The sequence below is a fragment of the Haliaeetus albicilla genome, chromosome 11 (assembly GCF_947461875.1).
Source record: "Haliaeetus albicilla chromosome 11, bHalAlb1.1, whole genome shotgun sequence".
Classification (NCBI taxonomy): Eukaryota; Metazoa; Chordata; class Aves; order Accipitriformes; family Accipitridae; genus Haliaeetus; species Haliaeetus albicilla.
Genome location: NC_091493.1, coordinates 13,160,063 through 13,179,679, shown reverse-complemented (window position 1 = coordinate 13,179,679; position 19,617 = coordinate 13,160,063). Strand labels below are relative to the sequence as shown.

The window sequence follows — 19,617 nt, the reverse complement described above, 5'->3', positions numbered from 1 at the left end:
TACAACAAATGTTGTACAAAAAAATCAATTTGTATCAAAAAGGCATTATTTACCTAATCATTCATGACTGAAAAAAGCCACGTGAAAAATTGCCTTATTTCAAAAGGCAATCATGAAGGCTTCAAAGTATATATAATCTCATTTCTCCACTCTCATTTTATCTGCTTTCTCTCCGTGAACTGGAAAACTGCTGTCATAACTGTATCTATTTCCTGTAGGAGCTATTAGTCAGTAGCATTACATCCGCTTAAATGTGATCACTTTTCTGTATGTTACTGATATGCTATTATCACGTAATATTGCTCATCCATCAGAGCTTGCTGTGTTTTCTGTGCTGATTATAGAATAGGGGAGAGCTGAAGTGTCCTCTAAAAAAAAGTTCAGATTCCAAAACATTTCAATAACACTCTCTCTCTCTCTCTTTCATGTTACTCATCTATGTTACAGTGCACAGCCTTCTTGTGGTGTATTTCAAGGTTGTAACATGAAATGTTTCTCTGCTTTTAATTCCTAAGCAATAGCACTTTAACCATCAGTTTTGAGTGTAACCATCTCAATTCTTCTTTATTTAAATGGCAGATTCAATAAAAACTCCATCTGGCTTCCATAGGAGCTTGCACAAGTCCTTGGAAATTGATTTTATTTTTTTTTTTTTTTTTAAGGACACAAGGAACTGTGGCCAGGATTAGAACCTCTTCCTCCTGCAGAATACTTGCCAGATGGCAAGTTTATTGAATCTGGTTTTAACTTACTAGGGCTTAAAGGAATGAACGCAGCTCGGAGAAGTGGGTGCTACGTTTCTACTTCAAAGGTCTCCTTCAAAATCAACCTCCAAAGATTTATATGCGGAGTGTAGTTGTGACCTGGGCAGTCTGTTGCATACCTCTCATCTCTTTCAGTGCTTGAAATGGAGTTAGAGAGTGACACAAACCACTTTACAAAATCCCAGTAATTTTGTGATCAGCAGCACTGGGTGAATCTTGTTACGTGGCTAAATCAAATTTATATTTTTTTATTTTATTTTATTTTACATTCTAAGTTTCTACAGTGTTGTAAAGTCTCTTCACTTGAAATACTGGTTTTCTAAGTAAAACGTGGAAGTATGTCATATCTACTGGTGTCACTTAAAACTATCCTTAGGTGTTGTCCTTAATGCAGAAGTATGCTCTGTACTAAAAACTAACACTTTTTATGGTCAGAATTTAGTTTCATCAGCTTTTCGGTTTGAATCAGGGAGAAAAAGATCATGCTTCTACTTAAATTTCTTACAGCGGCTTTTCCTAATTTCTTGAAGTGGCTTTTATATTTGTCAAAAACATCTCGGATTAATTAGTGATGGAAATTCTAAATTATTTTATGAAGGAATCCTCCTCTCTCTTCAAAATACAAAGCATTGGTTTGCATTTCTGTTATCTACAGAGAAATCAAATTTTTATATTACAGGATTTTTTCCCCTTTTTTTCCTGAGAACAGAGACGACTGCTCCTGTCAACTGATGCCAAAGAATTTCAGAGAGTCTGCAGCATAAATACTAACTTTTTCTTTCCAATGCAGAGCAGTCAGGATGCTGACCTCTGCTGAGGTGTAGTTGCATGCAGAGTTTCAGATGTTTAAGTGGCAATGTCTGTCTTAATTATTCATGTGATTTGTTAAACACGACTGCGTACATACTAGCGTGCAGTGTGGGCCCAGATTTGTAGAGCAAAGCATGTAAAGTTTAACATACTTTTTTAAGACAAGGAAATAAATAATTACAACTCAAAGTATCCCATTTTTCCCTTTTCTTTTCCAATTTCACACTTACACATCCATACTGTTTATATATATATTCTACTTTCTCTATGCTCCTTTTACTGGAGGTGATTTCATGTCTCTTGCTGTGGTGCCAGTTCTTGCACTGTGTGATGTGTTTGTGATGCTGAGCACACAGCATCACTTGCGTTAGAACTGCTGACGCCAGTCTTAAAAATAAGGGAAAAAGCAAATATCCCTCTGTCCTGTAGCTAATGTTGTATAAGCCTCATTTGTATACATCAGTGGGTTAAAAGCAATTTTTTAGTCTTGAGCAGTGAATTTTCAGTGTTGAATTTCTTGTGAGGAAGTTTTCATAATTCTAGAACCAAGATTTTATAGAAAATACCTCAAAGATATCTATTTGCTTGCACTGGGACTGGGCTTACTATGTGGGTATCACCTTATCCCTCTTGTTAATGAACTGGTTTGTTAGGCCTTCTAGCAGTGCGTATTCACCAAGTTTTCCTGCACTTCAAAAAAGACAGACAGACTGGAAAAACATTTGAAATTTATTATGAATGTTCAGGAATCTACTTACAAAAAAGATGGTGATAGCACCAGAACCAGAAGTAATAGTCTTCTTCCAGACAAGGGACGTCAGGAGTTAATGATTTTCTCAAACTCTCCAAAAGATTGTTATTGGCTTCCCTTTGAATTAATTACTTTGGAGTGAATTCACCTACCATATTACTACTTTACCACTTTATTCATACATTGCAGAGTATATGTAGGGAAAAAAAAAAGAGCCTCTGTAAATCCAGGGATACTGGTGATGTCAGGAATCATTGCAAGGTACAGTGGTTTCTGTGGTATTTCCAAATGAAATTAGAGGTCTCTTGTTTACAGTTTGTTTGCGGTCCTCTCTGTTCAGTAGAACAGTTTATGGATCCAATAATAATAAAAAATAAATACGTGCTACAGCCTGATACTATTTTGAAGATGTTTTGGCATTATGTCCCTAATTTTACTGCTGTATTACCATCGTTTCCAGTTTTATCTGGCTTGATTTAAGCTAAGATAGTCTTGTATCAGTAACATATGGAAACTGTTATTATTTTCATTTGTTCAGCAGATGTGTGAGCCTTTTATATGCCTTACTCCTTATCAAATCAGATTAAATGATGCAAAATTCTGCAGTATGCAAGTATTCTTTTGTATGGGAGCAAGTATTGACTATGAGTGCAGGTGAAGTACAAGAGTGACAGTTCCAGTGTTTCAGTGCACACAAATGCAATGAGCATCCCTTTGTACCTTCCTTGCTTATCAAGCGTTCCACTGTCATCATATCTGCAAGCAGTAGAATTGGAAGGAAAGCATTGGAAAGGCATAGAGAGGCCATTGCAAGGTGACCTAGTAAGATGAGATCAGCTGAAGAAACAGGTATCAGGGGGCAGTTGAGCCCTACTAAATGTAAATGCCTGCAGTGTCAGAGGGGTGAAAAATCAGAGAAGAACAATGGGCCAGTCACAGTCATGGTATTAAAAATAAATGTACGTTTCCCTCCCCATTTCAGGAAAGTCAGTTCTCAGCTTTCCCATCTGTCATTTTTTAAATACTTGTAAGACTTTCATATCAATTTTATTTAAACAACTCCCATTTTCTGTACCAGAAGTCTCGTGCTGGCCTGTTTAGAAAGGGAGGGAGCCACGAAAGGACTCCTATGTAAGAGAAGCTTTATGTAATCCAAGGAAAAGTGTGCAGGCCATCGATACATTTCTGTGTTTTCTCTCAACAGAGAGCGTGTTTAGGCTTTTAAAGTGTGTGATTTCATCAAAGGTTTTCTCCTTCTTTGAATATCATCTGTGAGAGAATGGAATGACAGCTGAGCGCTCCAGATACGAGCCTAAGTAAAATTTGGCAAGCAAAGCTTCATTAAGTGTTCTGCTTAAACTGGGCCATGTTTACAGCAAAGCATTTTTGCTTTCAAAAAGCAGATGATTTTGTAACTTGAACATAAACTATAGGCCAAATTTTTGGTGGCTACGTCCCTGGCTTGAGAGCGGTGAAACTGTACTTATTTACACCAGATGAGGATCTACCTTTTTCCACATCTTTTTTTAATGCTTCATTAAGCTCTAGAGAATGAAGCCTTGGTTCTTTGGAAATGCATCTCTTAAGAAAATACTAGTGCAAAAATCATTTAACTTGGAGCACCTCTCCTCTTGTGTGCCTTCCTTCGCAGCTGCCTTTGGTCTCTACTTCCCCAGGAAAGAGTACTCGGAGAATGTTTACATTGATCAGCCAGCAGGTACGCCACTCCTGCGCATCCATGCCTTGAGGGATTCACATGGGGAAGTGGCCCACTTTCATCTGTGCCAGAATCTTGTCATTTCTCGAGCAAGATCCCATGAAAATCATTGGTTTCAAATCAGAGAAAAAACAGGACTTCTCTACCTCAGTAAAAGCCTGGATAGAGAAGACTTTAACATGCTGTGTAAGTATGAGAAGACTAGCTTTTCTTGTTGAAGTATCTGTTGTTAAAGCAAAGTATGTTCAGATCATGGGATTTATCTATCAGCATATGAGTGTCAAATTTGGAAAAAACACGTCTGCCCTTTTAAAATGAGGAACCAGACCCAACGAAACCCACAACAAATGCAGGGAACCATATGCCAAAGCAAACACTGACCTGGGACAGATCCAGTTGCTCATACTGTGGACTACAGTACAGTGGGAAAGTTGCATTACTCAAAATACTTTTTTCTGCATTTCACAGCTGTATAAATCACAGCTTTACATTGAGATTTGCAGTTTGTTCATCTACTCATGCAAATTAAGCCAATTCTACTGTGTTAATGCTAGGTGCTTAATGCCCAGACCAATGCAGTTAGATCAGTTCAGACTCTTATATAAAGCAGTCCTTGAACTCTGGTAACATGGATTCACAAAGTACATTTGCATGCAACGACAAACAGCTCTTGGAAGAAATGGTTAAGTGTACCTCTCTCCCTCACTTGAGATTTGGCTTTGTTAGAGAAGCTTACTGTTGAACGACAGAAATGAATTATCTCAGTTTTTTCCCCTTCTTTTTTATGCTCTAGCACTAAATTGGTTTTGGTGATTTTGATCTATGAGGAAATTAGGTATCATTAGATGGTGGAGAAGGAAATGGGTGAGGAGTTAATGGCATACTGCTGTGATCAGTTGCAGAAATTCTGCTGTTGGAGAGAGTCTGTAGTAACTGTCTTGAGTCTGTAAGAGCCATGTATCAACACTACCCTTTGACTTAGGTGCCTTGATGTTGAAATGTTCAACTTCAGATGCTTACAGCTTTATTTTTTAAGTGCTGAGTGCTTCGTATCTCACCCATTTTCGCTGCATTTTTGGTACTCGGTCTTCATGAATATCAGATAGCTATTTGTAACTGAACAAAGAAAGAACAGCTATCCAGAACTTGAGAGTCTTGTTTTGTTCATATGGATCAAAGTGACCTAGAGCATCTTTTCAAGTTAATTAGATCTGTTACAGAGATACTATCATTCTGACTGTAGTCAAAGCAAGGTAGTCAAAATAATTAAGGCTTGAGGGTGTATTAGTAAATGCCACAGGTTGGTTTTAACTTCTATGTTATCTTTTGACCAGCTCTTTATATTTCAAAACGACGAAGCAATTTGTCGTCTAAACGTAAACGGTTTGGCCCGTATCCTTGGCTGGTATAAACTGTCAGAACGCTGTGACTTAAATGATAGTAGTTATGGATCTGTCCTGAATATCTGTTGCCATTTCAGGCACTTTTTTTTCCCTGCTGCCACCCCACTCTGTCCTGGTGCCTCCAGAAACCAGTCCCATCAAAAAGCTGATTACTAACAGTGGCCTGGTTTATATCAGTGTCTTACAGACAGAATGCTGATATTGTTCTGTAAGGTTCTACAACATAAAATTGGTGCTAACGCCTATAGTTTTTTGGCTAGTGGAGTTACTAAGATTAAGGTTTACGGTCTTCCCACCAGCAGGTTACGTATTGAAGAATTGGTTTATTACATAATAGGACTATATGGTTGTTTGTGGAATAATGGACTAGAGTACAAAATGAGTAAAAGAAATGTTGGCTTGTCTTCTGTAAAATATTTCTGGTGGTTTGTTTTTTTGTTTTTTTTTGTTTTGTTTTGGGTTTTTTGTTTGTTTGGTTTGGTTTTTTTTCTGAAGCTGTAGGAAACTGGATGCCGTTATCAAAGGTGATGCTGTATGTCTTCCTTTCATCCCACCCTTTCCAAGAGAAGGAATGCGATTCTGCTACGCGCACCACGGTTTTCCTCTCCTTGATCAATGCTACTGCACCAGCTTGCAGTTCCCTGACCGCAAGGCAGCTTTGCTTCACAGAAATGGATCTCTCCTTTCACATCAAGGAGAATAAACCACCTGGCACATTTCATCAGCTCCAGTTACCCTCAGTTCATCATCTGTGTCAGAATCTCAGCATTTCCTACAAACTGCTGGCAGGTAAAACTAGAACTGAGCCACTCGCGTACCAGCAATAGATGTAAACAGGTGCACTGTTAAGATCTCTTTTGTAGTAGGTCCTCTAGATTGACTCTATAAAGGAAATTCCGTTGCAAACATGAACTGAGCCTGAAGATTTTGCCTTTGATATATACAGAGGGGATGGCAAGGAGGACTGTCCCCTTCTGTAAGGAAAAGATTGGTTTTAGAAGTTTGCACCTGCAAAGAGCAGACTGGGAATATCCTGAGCTTTAAATTGTGCTGCTTGTAGACCGTAGGATCTTTCCATCTCTTCCATGTTTTCTGCCTACTCTAATATAACCCCACAACTCCCTTCTGTTTTACTTCCAAGTTTGCCTTTTATCATGCAGTCCAAATGGATTTACTGTATTGGAAAAGAGTATTAAAGAAGGAAACTATCAGAGTCCTATAGCGGGAAGTGATTGTCCCTATTCATACTGTGTGTTTCAGCTGAAGGTATGCCCTTTCGATACAATGAGAACACCACCGGCGTGAGTGTGACACAGCGCCTAGATCGAGAAGAGAGAGAAAGATATGAGCTGATTGCCAAATGTACCGTGAGAGAGGGCTTCAGGGAAATGCAGGTTGAGGTGCCCTTCCTGGTGAATGTGTTAGATGAAGATGACTCTCCTCCCTTCCTTCCCAATGGCACTGATTCTGCAGATGCTGTCGTGGAGTTCAACAGGAAAGAGGTAATGTTCTCCTGTATCTAGTCCCTGAAGTAGGAGTGCAGCGGTGGGGGCAGGACTACTGGGAAACACCGTGCTCTGGGTAATGGATCTCAGCAACGAGCACATCACCACACCATACTCTACAGACCTGTGATTGTAAAATGCTGGGTTTGTAGGATTCCTCTCCCCCGAGTTATATCTTATGCAGACCCCAAAGAATGAAGAGTTTGGGTTAGGAATTAAACAGTGTAAAGAAATGTGAGCATTCCTGAGGTCAGGATGGACCATTGCTGAGACTGTGGTCAAGATCACCATATCTCCCCATACTGGGCTCTGCTCTGTATTTGTTACGGGGTTGCTTCCCCTAGGTGGCTAAAATTGCGTGTTGTTAGAGCAAGTGTATGTGTGTATCTTCCCATATATGCAAATCTATGTAAGATATTGGGACTACATTCAGAACATATATTAGGATGCTGTACCAGTAACAGAAAGCTAAAAGAAGCGGTTGCCTTCTGCAGACAAACATTGTGCCTGCAAAGGTGTTAAAGTTTCCAGTGTCAGGCTGTTAAGGGAGAGCTCCAGGGTCTTGCTTTGATGGTGTCCTCCCACTTTTCCCTTACCGTGCCAAGGTGATCTTTCAGGAGGTCTGAACCCATGGGTGGCTTTGTGTGTGCCCCCTGCACGCATACACCCCTTGCTTCGGTAGAGAAGTATACAGGTTGGCTCTTTGGCTCTTCTACCAGAGCAACAACCCTTTAAAAATCAATGGTATAAAGAAGGTGCTTCTTTTAGGGCCTAAATGATGCATTTTTTGTGAGAGAACTTCTGTTCCATAACAACAACATCTTTTTTTTTGTAGTCAAATTTCCCTTCAAAGTACATTTTCCTCTTTGTGTCTGGAAGGGAAAATAATGATTTTGGGAGTTTGCTGCCACCTCCCGACTAGAACAAGTGTTGACAAGACACCTATGAACACATTATATTTGCCTGGGCATAAAGTAATTACTTTTTACTTTTGGTAATTTTCAGATTTGGGAGTTTCATTTAGCTCTGTATGATAGAAAGTGAAGGTCTCATAAAACTGTTTTCTAAAATAAAATATCCTCTTTGAAGTTACATGCCTGCAAAGTGTTCAGAACGTAGTGAATTTCACTGCCATTTTGCAGTGAGGAAAAAAATCAGTATATTTGCAAACTAGACGAACTTGAAACAACAGAATTGCTAATAAAAATCTTAAAGGCCTTGTGGCTTCAGTGTCCAGGTAGACAACAGCAATCTAGTAGACTAAGCAGAAGACAAGACAACCCAGGCCACTTCTGTCATTTGGGTAATGAGTTTGACCTGTCTGAATGTATTTCATGTCTTTTAAATGCACATATTACTCACCTGCCTTATTTTAGTAGTATTGTAGAATAACATTGATTTTAAAAAATGACAAAATCAAGAGCTGTGCTCGTGCACTCATTTCCTACCTCAAAAGTTTAGCACTGTATTTAGACATAGACTCAAATGATTATATGACAAATTCTTTTTCACTGCCATCTTCTTTTGACCTTTCAACTCAGATTCAAATAGGTGTGAAATAGTGGTAACCTGAAGCTTAAAATGAATTTGAATGAAAGTGGGCTTGAGTGAAAATTGTAAGGTTTTATTTGACCAATATTTCAATCTCTTAAACACATATCAGAGGAAGAAAGCTTCAGGTCATTCAGCAATGTCATTTATTATTTCCTTCTAGGGAACTGTTCTTGCAACACTAACTGTATACGATGCAGACACCACACCTATTTATCCCCTTGAAAGCAGCAGAAAGAAATACACAGGAACCATCATTACCGATGATCCCTGGATAAGTGAAACATTTCGGGTAGAGCACATCTTCGATGAAATCCACTTCAGCCCAAATGGCAGCCAAGTGAGGGGAACTCAACATGAGTACAGTAAGGTCTCTTTCTTCAGATAAAGGAGAAGTTGCTTGTTAGTAATTGACCAATAAGCTCTTGAACTTTTTCAAGCATTTTGTAAATATTGAGCCAAAGAAAGCTGAGAAATTTCAAGTTAAGCAAATGCTGAGTTTTAAACATGTACTGGAAAAAATGGAGTTTGTGCATCTCTGGGATAGGGAGCGTATGGGATAATGTTGTGTATACCGATAACCAAGAGGTTCTGATTGCAGGATTCTCAGCATGGTAGGTTAGAAGGGAAGGGGACCTCTCCAAACATCTTGCATGGCACAGAGTATAACTCTATAGGAGCATATTTTCATATTTAACTCACCTTCTGTTTCCTGTTAGGAATAACTCTGATATGTATAATTTTGATATGTATAATTTTGTTGGGATTGCAGTATCAAAATACACATTTGCAGATAATGTGGGTCGGTAATGGACTAATCTTCTCCTTTGCAGAACTGGTACTGAATAAAAGTATTTCAGTCACAGAGCATCGTTCCTTCCAGTTGGATGTTTTGGTGAATGACACAGAATTTCATGGCCCAGAAAGATCAGTGATTCTTCATTTCAATGTCTCCATCCTCCCTGTCAGCATTCAGTTTCCAAACATGACTTACCAGTTCACAGTGAATAGAAATGCTGAACGCTTTGCACAGGTAAGAACTGTGTTAATTATACTTACACGCTCTTAGAGGCAGAGCTTAATAGATAGATTACTGGGGTGAGATGCGTTAAAGCATTGGTTTTAGCTGTTTTAAGTAGAATTAATGAAAAATGTAGTATCAGTGATTGTTGCTGGATGCAGTGGATAGCAGGTAGACTGGACACTAGCTCTCCTGTCACACAATAACAGAGGAGGGACCACACATGGAAGTATTAATAGAGAAAAATAACATGTGTTATAGACAGGAAGACTTGCAGCCATGAGTGGCTTAGGCATGAATAACTGGAAGAATGTCAAGGGCAAAAAAAGAAACTTGTCCCAGCTATTGGAGTCCCAGCTGTACATATTCCAGTATCTTAATGGCTTTTCTCTAGATAACGGCTAGTTAGTAATTAATGTGTTTCCTAATCTAACCGTCCTTTTAGCTTAATCACTACCGTTGCCATTAATAATGCCTTCCAGAAACACTTTCTAACAGGTTGACATTAATCAGGTGAAAATTACAATGTAATTCCTATGGAACATGTACATTAATAAAGAACTAGTTCAATATAATTAATGTTATGAAAGTGAATATTAAAAACATCAGTGATGAGCCATTTTGGGAGATCTGCTGGAAAGCATGCCTCATAACTAAATAAAGCTATAAAACCGCCTCTGTATTTGTAGCAGAGAGGAGGACTGAGACTAAAATATGGTGATCCCAATTGCAGAGAAAACCAATTCATTAGAAGACTTCTAAAGAAGAATTCAGTTTTATTAATATTTAAGCTTCTGGCTAATTGTAAAAAGAAACAAAAAGGAAAGTTAGATATATTAGGTGTTCTTATATTTAATCTGATGAAATGCACTATGGCTTGATAGCTCTTCAGAGTACGGAACAGGTCTTACATGACCAATAAAAATGCTACTGCTTCATCAAGAGACATTTTACCTGTAGTCTGCACTGAATATCCTAAATAAGAGAAAGATACCAAGTTTGCCCACATAGTGGGCTACCTACAAAAAGCTACTTCTTTATGACATTTTGTGATGCCTTGTGGCTGCAACTTTTAAATTTGCAGTCTGTTAGAAACTTCAGAGCATATTCTGTGTTTTTTGTGCAGAACACAATATTTTTTTATGTTAGGTTTGGGGTTTTTTGTAGCACCAGATTGTGAAAGCTTTATTCTCAGCAGTGTAAAAAAACTCTTGCCTGGAGATAGGGTGAAAACAGTGGGTTTCCCCTAGAAGAAATAATAGCATAGGTGCGTAAGATACTTGTGGTCTAGCTCTTAGCGTCTAGAAATGGGCTGCAACTGTATGTATGTCACAGCATGACTGTAACTGTAACAAGTGTGGAAACTTAACTTAGGTATGTATGAATATAGATGAATTAATTCATTTTTGGGGTGTGTGCATGTGTGTGTGTGTATATGTATGTATAAATATACACATATACACACAGATTTTATATATAGGTGTATGCATACAATAATATTATGAATGAATGAGTTCCAGATTAAATTTAGTTAAACCATATTTATCTGTGCATACCGTAGATTGCTTGAACAGATTCGTTTGGAGTCTGGGAGCATATAGTTTTCTAGGTCCAGAATGCAAAACAAAACAAACAAACAAAAAAAACCCAGAACAAAACCTGGTTAACTTTTAAAGCTGCTGGTTTTGCATGTTGTCAGGACAGTCAAACATCTGAAAGGGAATTTTAGGGCTTCTGGAAACCATGGTGCTTCCCACTAACTGTGCAGTTTCACTGGGTGGCAGTAGTAGCAGGGAAAACTGTTCCTGGCAAGAACTCCAAGTCTGTGGGAAGAGATGTTTCTTTGTGCTGCCCAAACACAAATTCACAAAGAGATTTTGTTCTGATTCTCAACCAGCAAAGTGCAAAATTCATCCTAGCTCTGGAGGTGGTGTTCTCAATCAGTTAAAGTGTCATCCGCTTACTTCCGAGACGGGGTTTGAATTTACAGTGTGCTTGGCTTGGAGCACAAGTCAATGTAAGCAGCTTAGTCCCCAGCACTTCACATTATTAAAGTCGTCTGCATAATTAGCCGTGATGTGCCAGAGCAGTGAGGAAAAGTACTGGGCCAAATCAATATGAAGGCTGAACTGTCTCTTGCCCTAAGGAAAACACAAGAGCGTGAAGAAATGATTAACTGCTGGGCTGATGCCATTTGTCTATTTGAGCAGCTAAATGAATTGAATAACAGAAGCATGGCCTGACGGTACAGGCTTGCCCAGTGGCATTTAACTTATCAAAGGACTTAAAGCTCTATTGACATTTACCGAGACAAATGACGAATAACATTGGCTGAGATTTTTAGAGAGGTTATATGTCCAAATGTCCCTGGAATTCAGTGAAGAGGAACATTATCATTATCCAGACTTTATTAAACTCTGGAGCTCAAAAGATGGATTTTTCTGTTCCTATTTCTGATAATGGTATTTCTGTGTTAACTATTGAGACTCTTGCAAAATGCACCTTTGTAGGTTACTCCCCTGTATGTTGATGTTAGTTCCGATTACCAGGCTATTTTTCACCCTCCTCATGAGAAAGAGGAGCTGCCTGCTTCCACCTCCTTCCCCTGGGGCTGTACTGAGAGCTGTGCTGACTCCAGAACCTGCGGTGCAGAGCGAAGTTACAAACTTGGGCTTTCCCACATGGAATCAGGCAAAAAAAGAAAGCCTATCTTTCTTGTAGAAATTTTGGGCGGGGGGGGGGACACGACGGACAGACATTTTTAGCTTCCCCTGAAATTATACAGAGAAAGCAAAACTGGCCCATGTGCTACTCTAAGGATAATCTGCTCTTCAGGGACCCCGAATTTATGGGGTCTTCTCCATCCCCTTGCAGGAAATTTCTGTTCATAAAAAGGTGCCTAGAAAAAGCAGTTATGACAGAGTAGGCAGAAAGGACAGTTTTAGCTAGTCTATATAAAGGTTAATGCCATGGAACATCATTATGTTCTCCTACTGCCTCAGAGAAACACCATCTAAGCAGTTGCAAAACTCAGCCAGCTGCAATGTAGCACCAAAGCTAAGATGACGTGGTTCTGGAAGGGACTTGTCTAGACCTTGTGTCTAGACAGAGTTTATGAACAGTTGAAGTCTTGTCTTTACTTCCTTTTCTTCTTGCCAGCCCCAGCATGCTGTGGAGAGGAGACGGCATGGAAGAAATGGCCTAGCTTCTGATTGCTTTAATAGTCTTTGTATGTTATCCTGCCACAAAAAAGCCAACAAAAGTGGTGCCAAATGACCGGTCAGTGATGTGAATGGGAATAATTTTTCAATAAGAATGCTAAAACCAAGATGTACAGATACACTTTTACCCACAGTGGTCTTACTTGAAAAGACATCTTAACTGCAGCATTTGAAAAGAATCCATCACCAGGTTCCCTTCAGTAACACCCCACCCTTCACATTGTGGTTTTCCCTGCAAGGAAAGCCAATGCCTCTGGGCCTGATCCGAATACCACTCTTGTAAATGGAAAAACCAAAGTGAGCTTTGGATCAGTTCCTATAGGAGCTGGACAGGAGACAGGGCTTTACATTCCTGTGCTTCTTAGATAAATTGTTTCAGACTGAAGAGACCTCTAGCATAGATATTCTGGCAGGCAGAAGGTCAAATATGGCAAACCAGTGTATTTTCATTTTTAGATGAAAATGTTTTAAAAATTGCAAATGGGAAACAATGAGGTTCTCACTCCTTTTAAGGCTTTCAGAGAACTCTGCTGGCGAGAAACTTTTTGACTGTAATATTATGAAAATTATGTATTGGCGATTTCTATCTGATTTGAAAAGAGTCTCAGCTTTGATCTCGCTGAGCTCTTTGCTTTCTCAAGCAAGACCAAAGTTTTTCTCACTGATCGGCCTAGGACAGAGCAGGGACTGAACTTAGACTTTCCCAAATCACAGAGTCTTGTTCGCCCTGAACACTGATGACCATCAGCAGTAGGCACCAAATATCACTGAGTCTCTGGGTTAAGGCTTTTTGCATTTCCGCTGCTAGCCTGAAAACAATGGTAATGCTTTACCTTTCATTTTTACTGAGAATAAATCACATTTGAAGCATTCACATACTGCATTGGTAGTAAAATATCAGATATTTTTGGGTATAGTTTTGTTTCTGTTGTCTGTGATTTCTTTGTTGGTGTTTGAGCCTAGATAGGAAAAATCTGCATTGAAAACTGTATGAAATTCCGTGGTGTGAACATCACCTACAAGTTACTGTCCCCCAGCGTAAGCTGTTATCCTGTCAGCATACTTCAAGGCCGAGAAGACAAATATGGAAGCCTTTATGTGAATGATTCCTCTGTGCTACACAGACCTGAGTGCAAGGAAATACAATACACTATTCAAGCTACAGACAAGCAGAGCAGGAAACATACCAAAACCCTCCTCACTATTGTATTGGAAGGAACTCGTAAGTACCTGAGTCAATTAAAATTATTTACTTATTTACCAATGTTACTGGTCTTAGGTGGTGTATTAGTAGGGTGATCCATAAACTAATGGCATTAGCAATGAAAATGAGTCTGAGCTACAAGATACAGATTGCAAAATTTCCATTTTGAGTTCCGATTCAGACGTGCCTGTAGCAGATACTTGTTTGCAGAACAAATGCACAGAAAGGTGGTGTATCATATGCAATTCCTAATATTCATGATGACATTTGATTTAGTAGAATCTTTTTTGTGTGTCTGTGTGACCTTTATTTTGTATTTCACATATTCCTATGGAAGAAAAAAAAAGTGTGCGTGTGTGGATATATATATCAAACCACAAATCTCTGGCCTAAGTATATTTATTCAATCATCTTTCTCCCCGCTTCTCTCTCCAATTTTTCTTTTTTTAAAAACATTTTTGCTTAACATTCATGTAGTAATCGCACTGGCTTTATTTTACTGAAAAGTTCATAAGGGCAGTATGTTAGAAGTATTCTGTAACAGCCACAGCAGAGGAGGGTTACACTGGATACGCTGGAAACATAATAATTTCTCTCCAAACCATATCACGCTTTATGCAAAACCTTACAGTTCTACCTGATAATTGCCTCTGTTCCCTTCTATCATAGCAGAACACCTATGGCAAAAGCGAATGGGTTGAGGAAGAAGAAACAAAAGCCTGCAGTGGGCTTTTCTTTTTGCAGGAGCCTTGGGCTGTCTGAAATTGCACATTTCTAGCTGGTGCTCTTTGGGCTACTGCTCATTAGCCCAAGTACTAAGTGTTTTCCCTTAATTAAAAGTATTGTATGAAGCTGTAAGTACTTGTAGTCTCCATTTTTCTGTTATCAGTATGTTAGCACATTTCTACAGTTCTAGGCATTGACAGTGTAGTATCAAGCAAAGATAACCATGCCATCTTGATCTTGCTGTTTATCTTTTATTTCACAGAAGAGAAACACCTAGACTTTTCTTTAACTGTTATCTAAGTTTACTGGTAGTTTGATCAGTCAGTGTTCAGTCTTTCACTCCTTTCTTCATCTTTCTTTCCTTCCTATCTACCCCTAAGAATGGAGTTTTCCCTCTGATTTGAGCTGACTTGCTTGTGTATTCATCTCCTTTGTCCCAAACTGACAGCAAACACTTTTCCCAACAGTTTTAAAAAAAGAAGAGGACTGCCCTGACTCTTGTGCTGTGAGTAAGCACCATGCTGAATGTGAAGAGTGTGGTGGCCTGGGAGTGCTCACAGGAAGATGCCAGTGGAGACAGGGGAGTGGAAAAGGTACATTTCTGTTGTGTGAAATCGAGCTTCTCTTTAGTTGTAACTGTGCATTTGACTTCCAGAGATATTAACTGATTTATTGTGGCTGAACAACATGGTACAGTAAACTACACAGAAGCAGGGGCTAAAGAAATTCATCATAATAACTAAAAGAAACATGCACTAGGAAGGAAAATGAGGTTGAGTTGGAATGGTCATTCTTGATCTTGCCCCTGGTGATGTTGAACACGATACGTAAAACACCAGGTAGTGAATTGGGTTTGCAGCAGTGGAACCGGAACGGGTGACTTTGGCTTGCGAGATAATCGCTGTGACCACGAGTTGAGTTTGGAACATGCCAGTGAGCCCCTGAGGAGGTATGCCCCAGCAGGCAGTTAGCGAGCGCAGAAGCAGTGTCTCTGTTGTCTGTTTTCTGTGGTCTGTAGCACAGATCTGATGGGTAACAGTACTCGACTCTTCCAGAACAATGCTTCTGTGCCGATGCTTTATCCCTTCAAACTGCCTGAGTATCACAAATTCTCTTCGACTGCTTGTAATCTTCATATTCAAGTATGTGTGAAATTGTGTAGAGACATCCTTAGTTGTGAAAGCCACTCTTCAGTCTCAGAGTGGTCAGCTAGCTCTTTTTCAAGTAGTACTCACTGTAACTGCAAGTGACATGCCCAAAGGGCTGTCAAAAGCAGAAAACACAGTGAAAAATATATTTCTTCCAGTTGCTTTTAGCTGTTGTCTTGCCTGTTACTTTAGCAGATGATGTTTATATTCATAGATGTTTATTTTAAAAAGAACGGTAACCTGTGCTTTGGTGTGTCAGTGTGCACCGAGAAGATGCAATAAGCTGTCCTTCAAAGCCTGGTGGTATTTGTGCAGCTGCCTGTTTCTGTGTTAACAGGGATCACCACAAACTATTCCACGTGCACCCCGAGTATCAAGACTTGTCCAGATGGCACCTGTGATGTGGTTGAGAGCAAAGATCCGGCTGTGTGCCCCCAAGACTGCACAAGTACGGAAACGTTTTAGGATGGGCTTTTCTGTGTCACTGCTGATCGCGGTTCAAATTCCGCTTTCTTGATCCCAGATACCTTTACAAGCTCAACATATTTAGCATCTCTGCATTGTCATACCTGCATTTGAATCATACGGGAGAGTTAAGGTTATGGGGACTAATCTTACTCTTGTTTAAGCCAGTCAGCCAATACCTATTGGCTGACAATGATGGAAAGATAAGGTTTTCTCAGTAATTCTCATTCTGCTCCCTCTGTTAATTCACAGGTAGTGTTTTTCAGTGGGGGTATTTGCTCAAACAGGTATAGGGTTTAGGCAAGTAAACGCCCTATTTCCAAACTCTAGCACAATATGATGGAAACCATGCCTATTTGAAATCCAATTTAAATAAGTAAGAAGAAACAAATTTCAATTTAAAATAAACTTGCTTACAGAGGATCATTTGGGGAAATGCACCTGGCCTTATTTGACAGGTGACCATCAAAATGATCCAATGCCTTATCTGTTTGAAGATACAGGCAGAGATTTACGTGAACAGTTTCTGAAGGAAGAACTGAAATGCATTTGTGTTTTTTCTTGAATACATCTTTCTACATTCTGCTCATATGCCTGCTCATACCTGCAAGTTCACAAATCACCCTGAAGATAAAAAGGTTAGAAAAACAGTGTATTGCACTTGAGCAATTTCAGTCTTTTATAAGATGATAATTTTTAAGTGGATCTTTTTATCTATCAGTATCTAAGTCAGGTATAAAGACATAGATGTTTCTTGAATAATTCTTCTGGCTCTGACATTGTATACTCCAAGTTTACATTTTGAAATGGAGTCTTAGAGGAACTAGCATTTTCTTACAGGCTAGGACTTACGTTCTTTTATAAAATGAATGAATAAAGAGGCATCTTTGTATTTTTTATATGCAAGAATGGGATTGTGTATTGTAAATTACTTTTATCACAAAGATAATTATTTCATTAGAGTGCATAAAAACAATCCTTAAAGTGGCAGAAATGCTTGAAGTGAATGCAAGTAACTTCTCTAATGATCTGAAAAGAATTCTGTATTGGTAATAACCACAGTCAGTTGTCATTCTAAAAGTGGAAATATTTGTGCCAGAGGCTGCAATGCTAAAACATGTAATGTGCAACATATGCAGCATCAGATGTTTTGCTCAAAAGAAGCCTGAAAAAAATACTGTCTTATTAGATAATAGAAGCAGGCAAGTAAGACAAGCTTTCAAGATGTTATGTATGCCTTTCTAATGCTTGAGTTGGATAATTTTAAACATGATTTGATGCAATTCAGTACCTGAGCTGGTGCCCGAAATCAGTGTATTTACAGACAAAGAAATGAGTGTGTTTTGGGAGCTCAGACATGCAGGAGTACCATTATACCAACTTTTACTGGAAGGGAACATTTCTTTGAGAATGGCAAGCAATAAATAGAAAGCCCAGATGCGTTAAGGTCAAGGATATTCTTTAAGTACAGACAGTTGCTAAAATACTTATTTTTGTAATTCATCTATCATTATGATGGCTATGTACTGGAGTCCCAAAATTGCTTTCTTACACTAACACTATTACATTCAAGGGCACTCGGCTGAAACAACTGGTGCTGTGGCTGTGCCTATCAAATAGAGGCAACCTAATTGCATTTTAAGCAAAAGACTTTCTTGTAGTAAGTAACTGCTTCGGGGCTGGTTGCAGTGTGTGAATCTGGCTGAACATTTGTAAGTGACTCATCTTTGTAGGTTCCTCTGAACTTTGGCTTTCTGATCAGGGAAAAAAAAAGTACAGTGCTTAGGCTTCTACCTTGCTTTGTATGTCTTTGTTTGTAGTGTTAGTTGGTCGTCTTTGGTTTTGTCCAACAACCAGTGTTTTTACTTTCTGAATTTCTTGAGTTTCTACGTGGTGTGGGATAGGGTCACGGTTTTCCCTTTTTCCAAGTGACCTTGAAGCAGGGAAAGCTCTTTCTCACCACAGGGCAATGGAAACAGCTAATGGTTTAAAACAGGAGCGTGTGAAACACAACGCAATTCAAAACAATACTGATAACTCTTGGAATTTCCCCACCAGCAACGCATTGGTGAAAAATACATTTTTGGGTCTCTGGATTGCTTATAGAAAGCTGTATGTTTCCAATGTACATCTGCAGTGACAAGGTACTCCTTTCCCTGCTGTGTAAAACCCCCTTATCTTCAGATCCCTCGCTCAAGACCAGTTTAGATAGGACCTGCTCATCCCCTGCTTCCTGCTTCTTCCGGGTCCTCAGACGTAGGCAGATCTAGATAAATACATATGAATTTTCTGAGGCTAATGGAAACTTTATTTCATCACCTCTCCACAATAAAGTTGGCTGGTGGGGGAATAATCAAGAATTTTTTGGAACACCAACGCTTCTTCAAACAAGTGTCAGCTCAGAGAGCAGGGACTCAGGACAGTCTCTTCCAAAATGAACCAGCTGAGCTGCATACAATTTAGTAGGTGTGGCCTCTCTAGAAAAATGGTCAAAATCTATTTTGCTTAAATACTCAAGTCCCTGTTTCCCTTTTTCTAAGAAAGGATGTTTGCCTTTACGTTGCCAAAAAATATCCTCTTTCTCAATTTGTGTTACACATCCAAAGAAATGTAAAAGAAACAGTCATTCATTCTACTGTCGACTTAGATGGGATAGAGGAAAATGAGTTGAAATAAAAAGATGACTACATTGAAAAAAACTTGTTCATCTTTTGAATCCCTTTGTGGTTTAGGCGATTTTTCTGAGAGGTGGCTAAACTTGCAGAACTTGATTGGTTTCTGTCTATACAATGCTGTTTGTGATTAAGGCAGTTTATAGATGAAAAATGTCACAACTAATGGTCATTTTTATAATATATGCAGGAAGAAAGTTATTTACTTGGAAATACAGTTGCAATTACTTTGCCTGAAGAATGCCTCCTTGAAATCAAGAGTAGCTCTGTATGAGTTTCTGCACTTTTTTCCTAAGATTAAACAATGAATTTTTAGATAAGGAAAGATGCATTTTTTTATCACTTACGCTTGGCACTTACTCTTAGTGCTTTCACTGGAGTATCCCATGGCATTTTACAGACGTGATTAAGTATTGTTACCTCCATTTGACAATGGAACAAATGATATGTAGAACAGTACACTGACTTTTCTAAGGTAAGAGGAAACTGTCATCAGAACCAGGAATGGAACTCAAGTCTGCAGACCACTGGTCTATACCACTGGACTGTACATCAACTCATGAGTTAAAAAATACGTAAGACAATGGTGGAGAGAAACTAAACTAAGTAGGCTAGAGAAGATATTTTAGGGAGAATTTTAAAATGTAAGATGACCTCAC

General features: G+C 39.0%; 1 protein-coding gene and 1 long non-coding RNA gene across 4 annotated transcripts in view; one reads left to right on the top strand and one right to left on the bottom strand.

Moving 5' to 3' along the window:
• The window catches only part of RET (ret proto-oncogene), an 89,224-nt gene that overhangs the window by 42,316 nt on the left and 27,291 nt on the right, over window positions 1-19,617 (top strand). Inside the window, exons 2-9 of the mRNA XM_069796181.1 lie at window positions 3,977-4,228; window positions 5,941-6,234; window positions 6,706-6,947; window positions 8,665-8,866; window positions 9,335-9,534; window positions 13,707-13,965; window positions 15,141-15,266; window positions 16,159-16,269. Coding sequence (XP_069652282.1) covers window positions 3,977-4,228; window positions 5,941-6,234; window positions 6,706-6,947; window positions 8,665-8,866; window positions 9,335-9,534; window positions 13,707-13,965; window positions 15,141-15,266; window positions 16,159-16,269 — 1,686 coding nt within the window. The remainder of the gene's footprint in view (window positions 1-3,976; window positions 4,229-5,940; window positions 6,235-6,705; window positions 6,948-8,664; window positions 8,867-9,334; window positions 9,535-13,706; window positions 13,966-15,140; window positions 15,267-16,158; window positions 16,270-19,617) is intronic.
• LOC138687704 (uncharacterized) overlaps window positions 13,740-19,617 on the bottom strand; it is a 44,907-nt gene continuing 39,029 nt past the window's right edge. Inside the window, exon 5 of one of the 3 annotated variants that reach the window (XR_011326821.1) lies at window positions 13,740-13,869. This is a non-coding gene — a long non-coding RNA (uncharacterized lncRNA). Of the gene's footprint in view, window positions 13,870-16,264; window positions 16,391-19,617 lie in introns of those variants that run through there. The other 2 variants (XR_011326823.1, XR_011326822.1) reach the window with 2 other exon arrangements.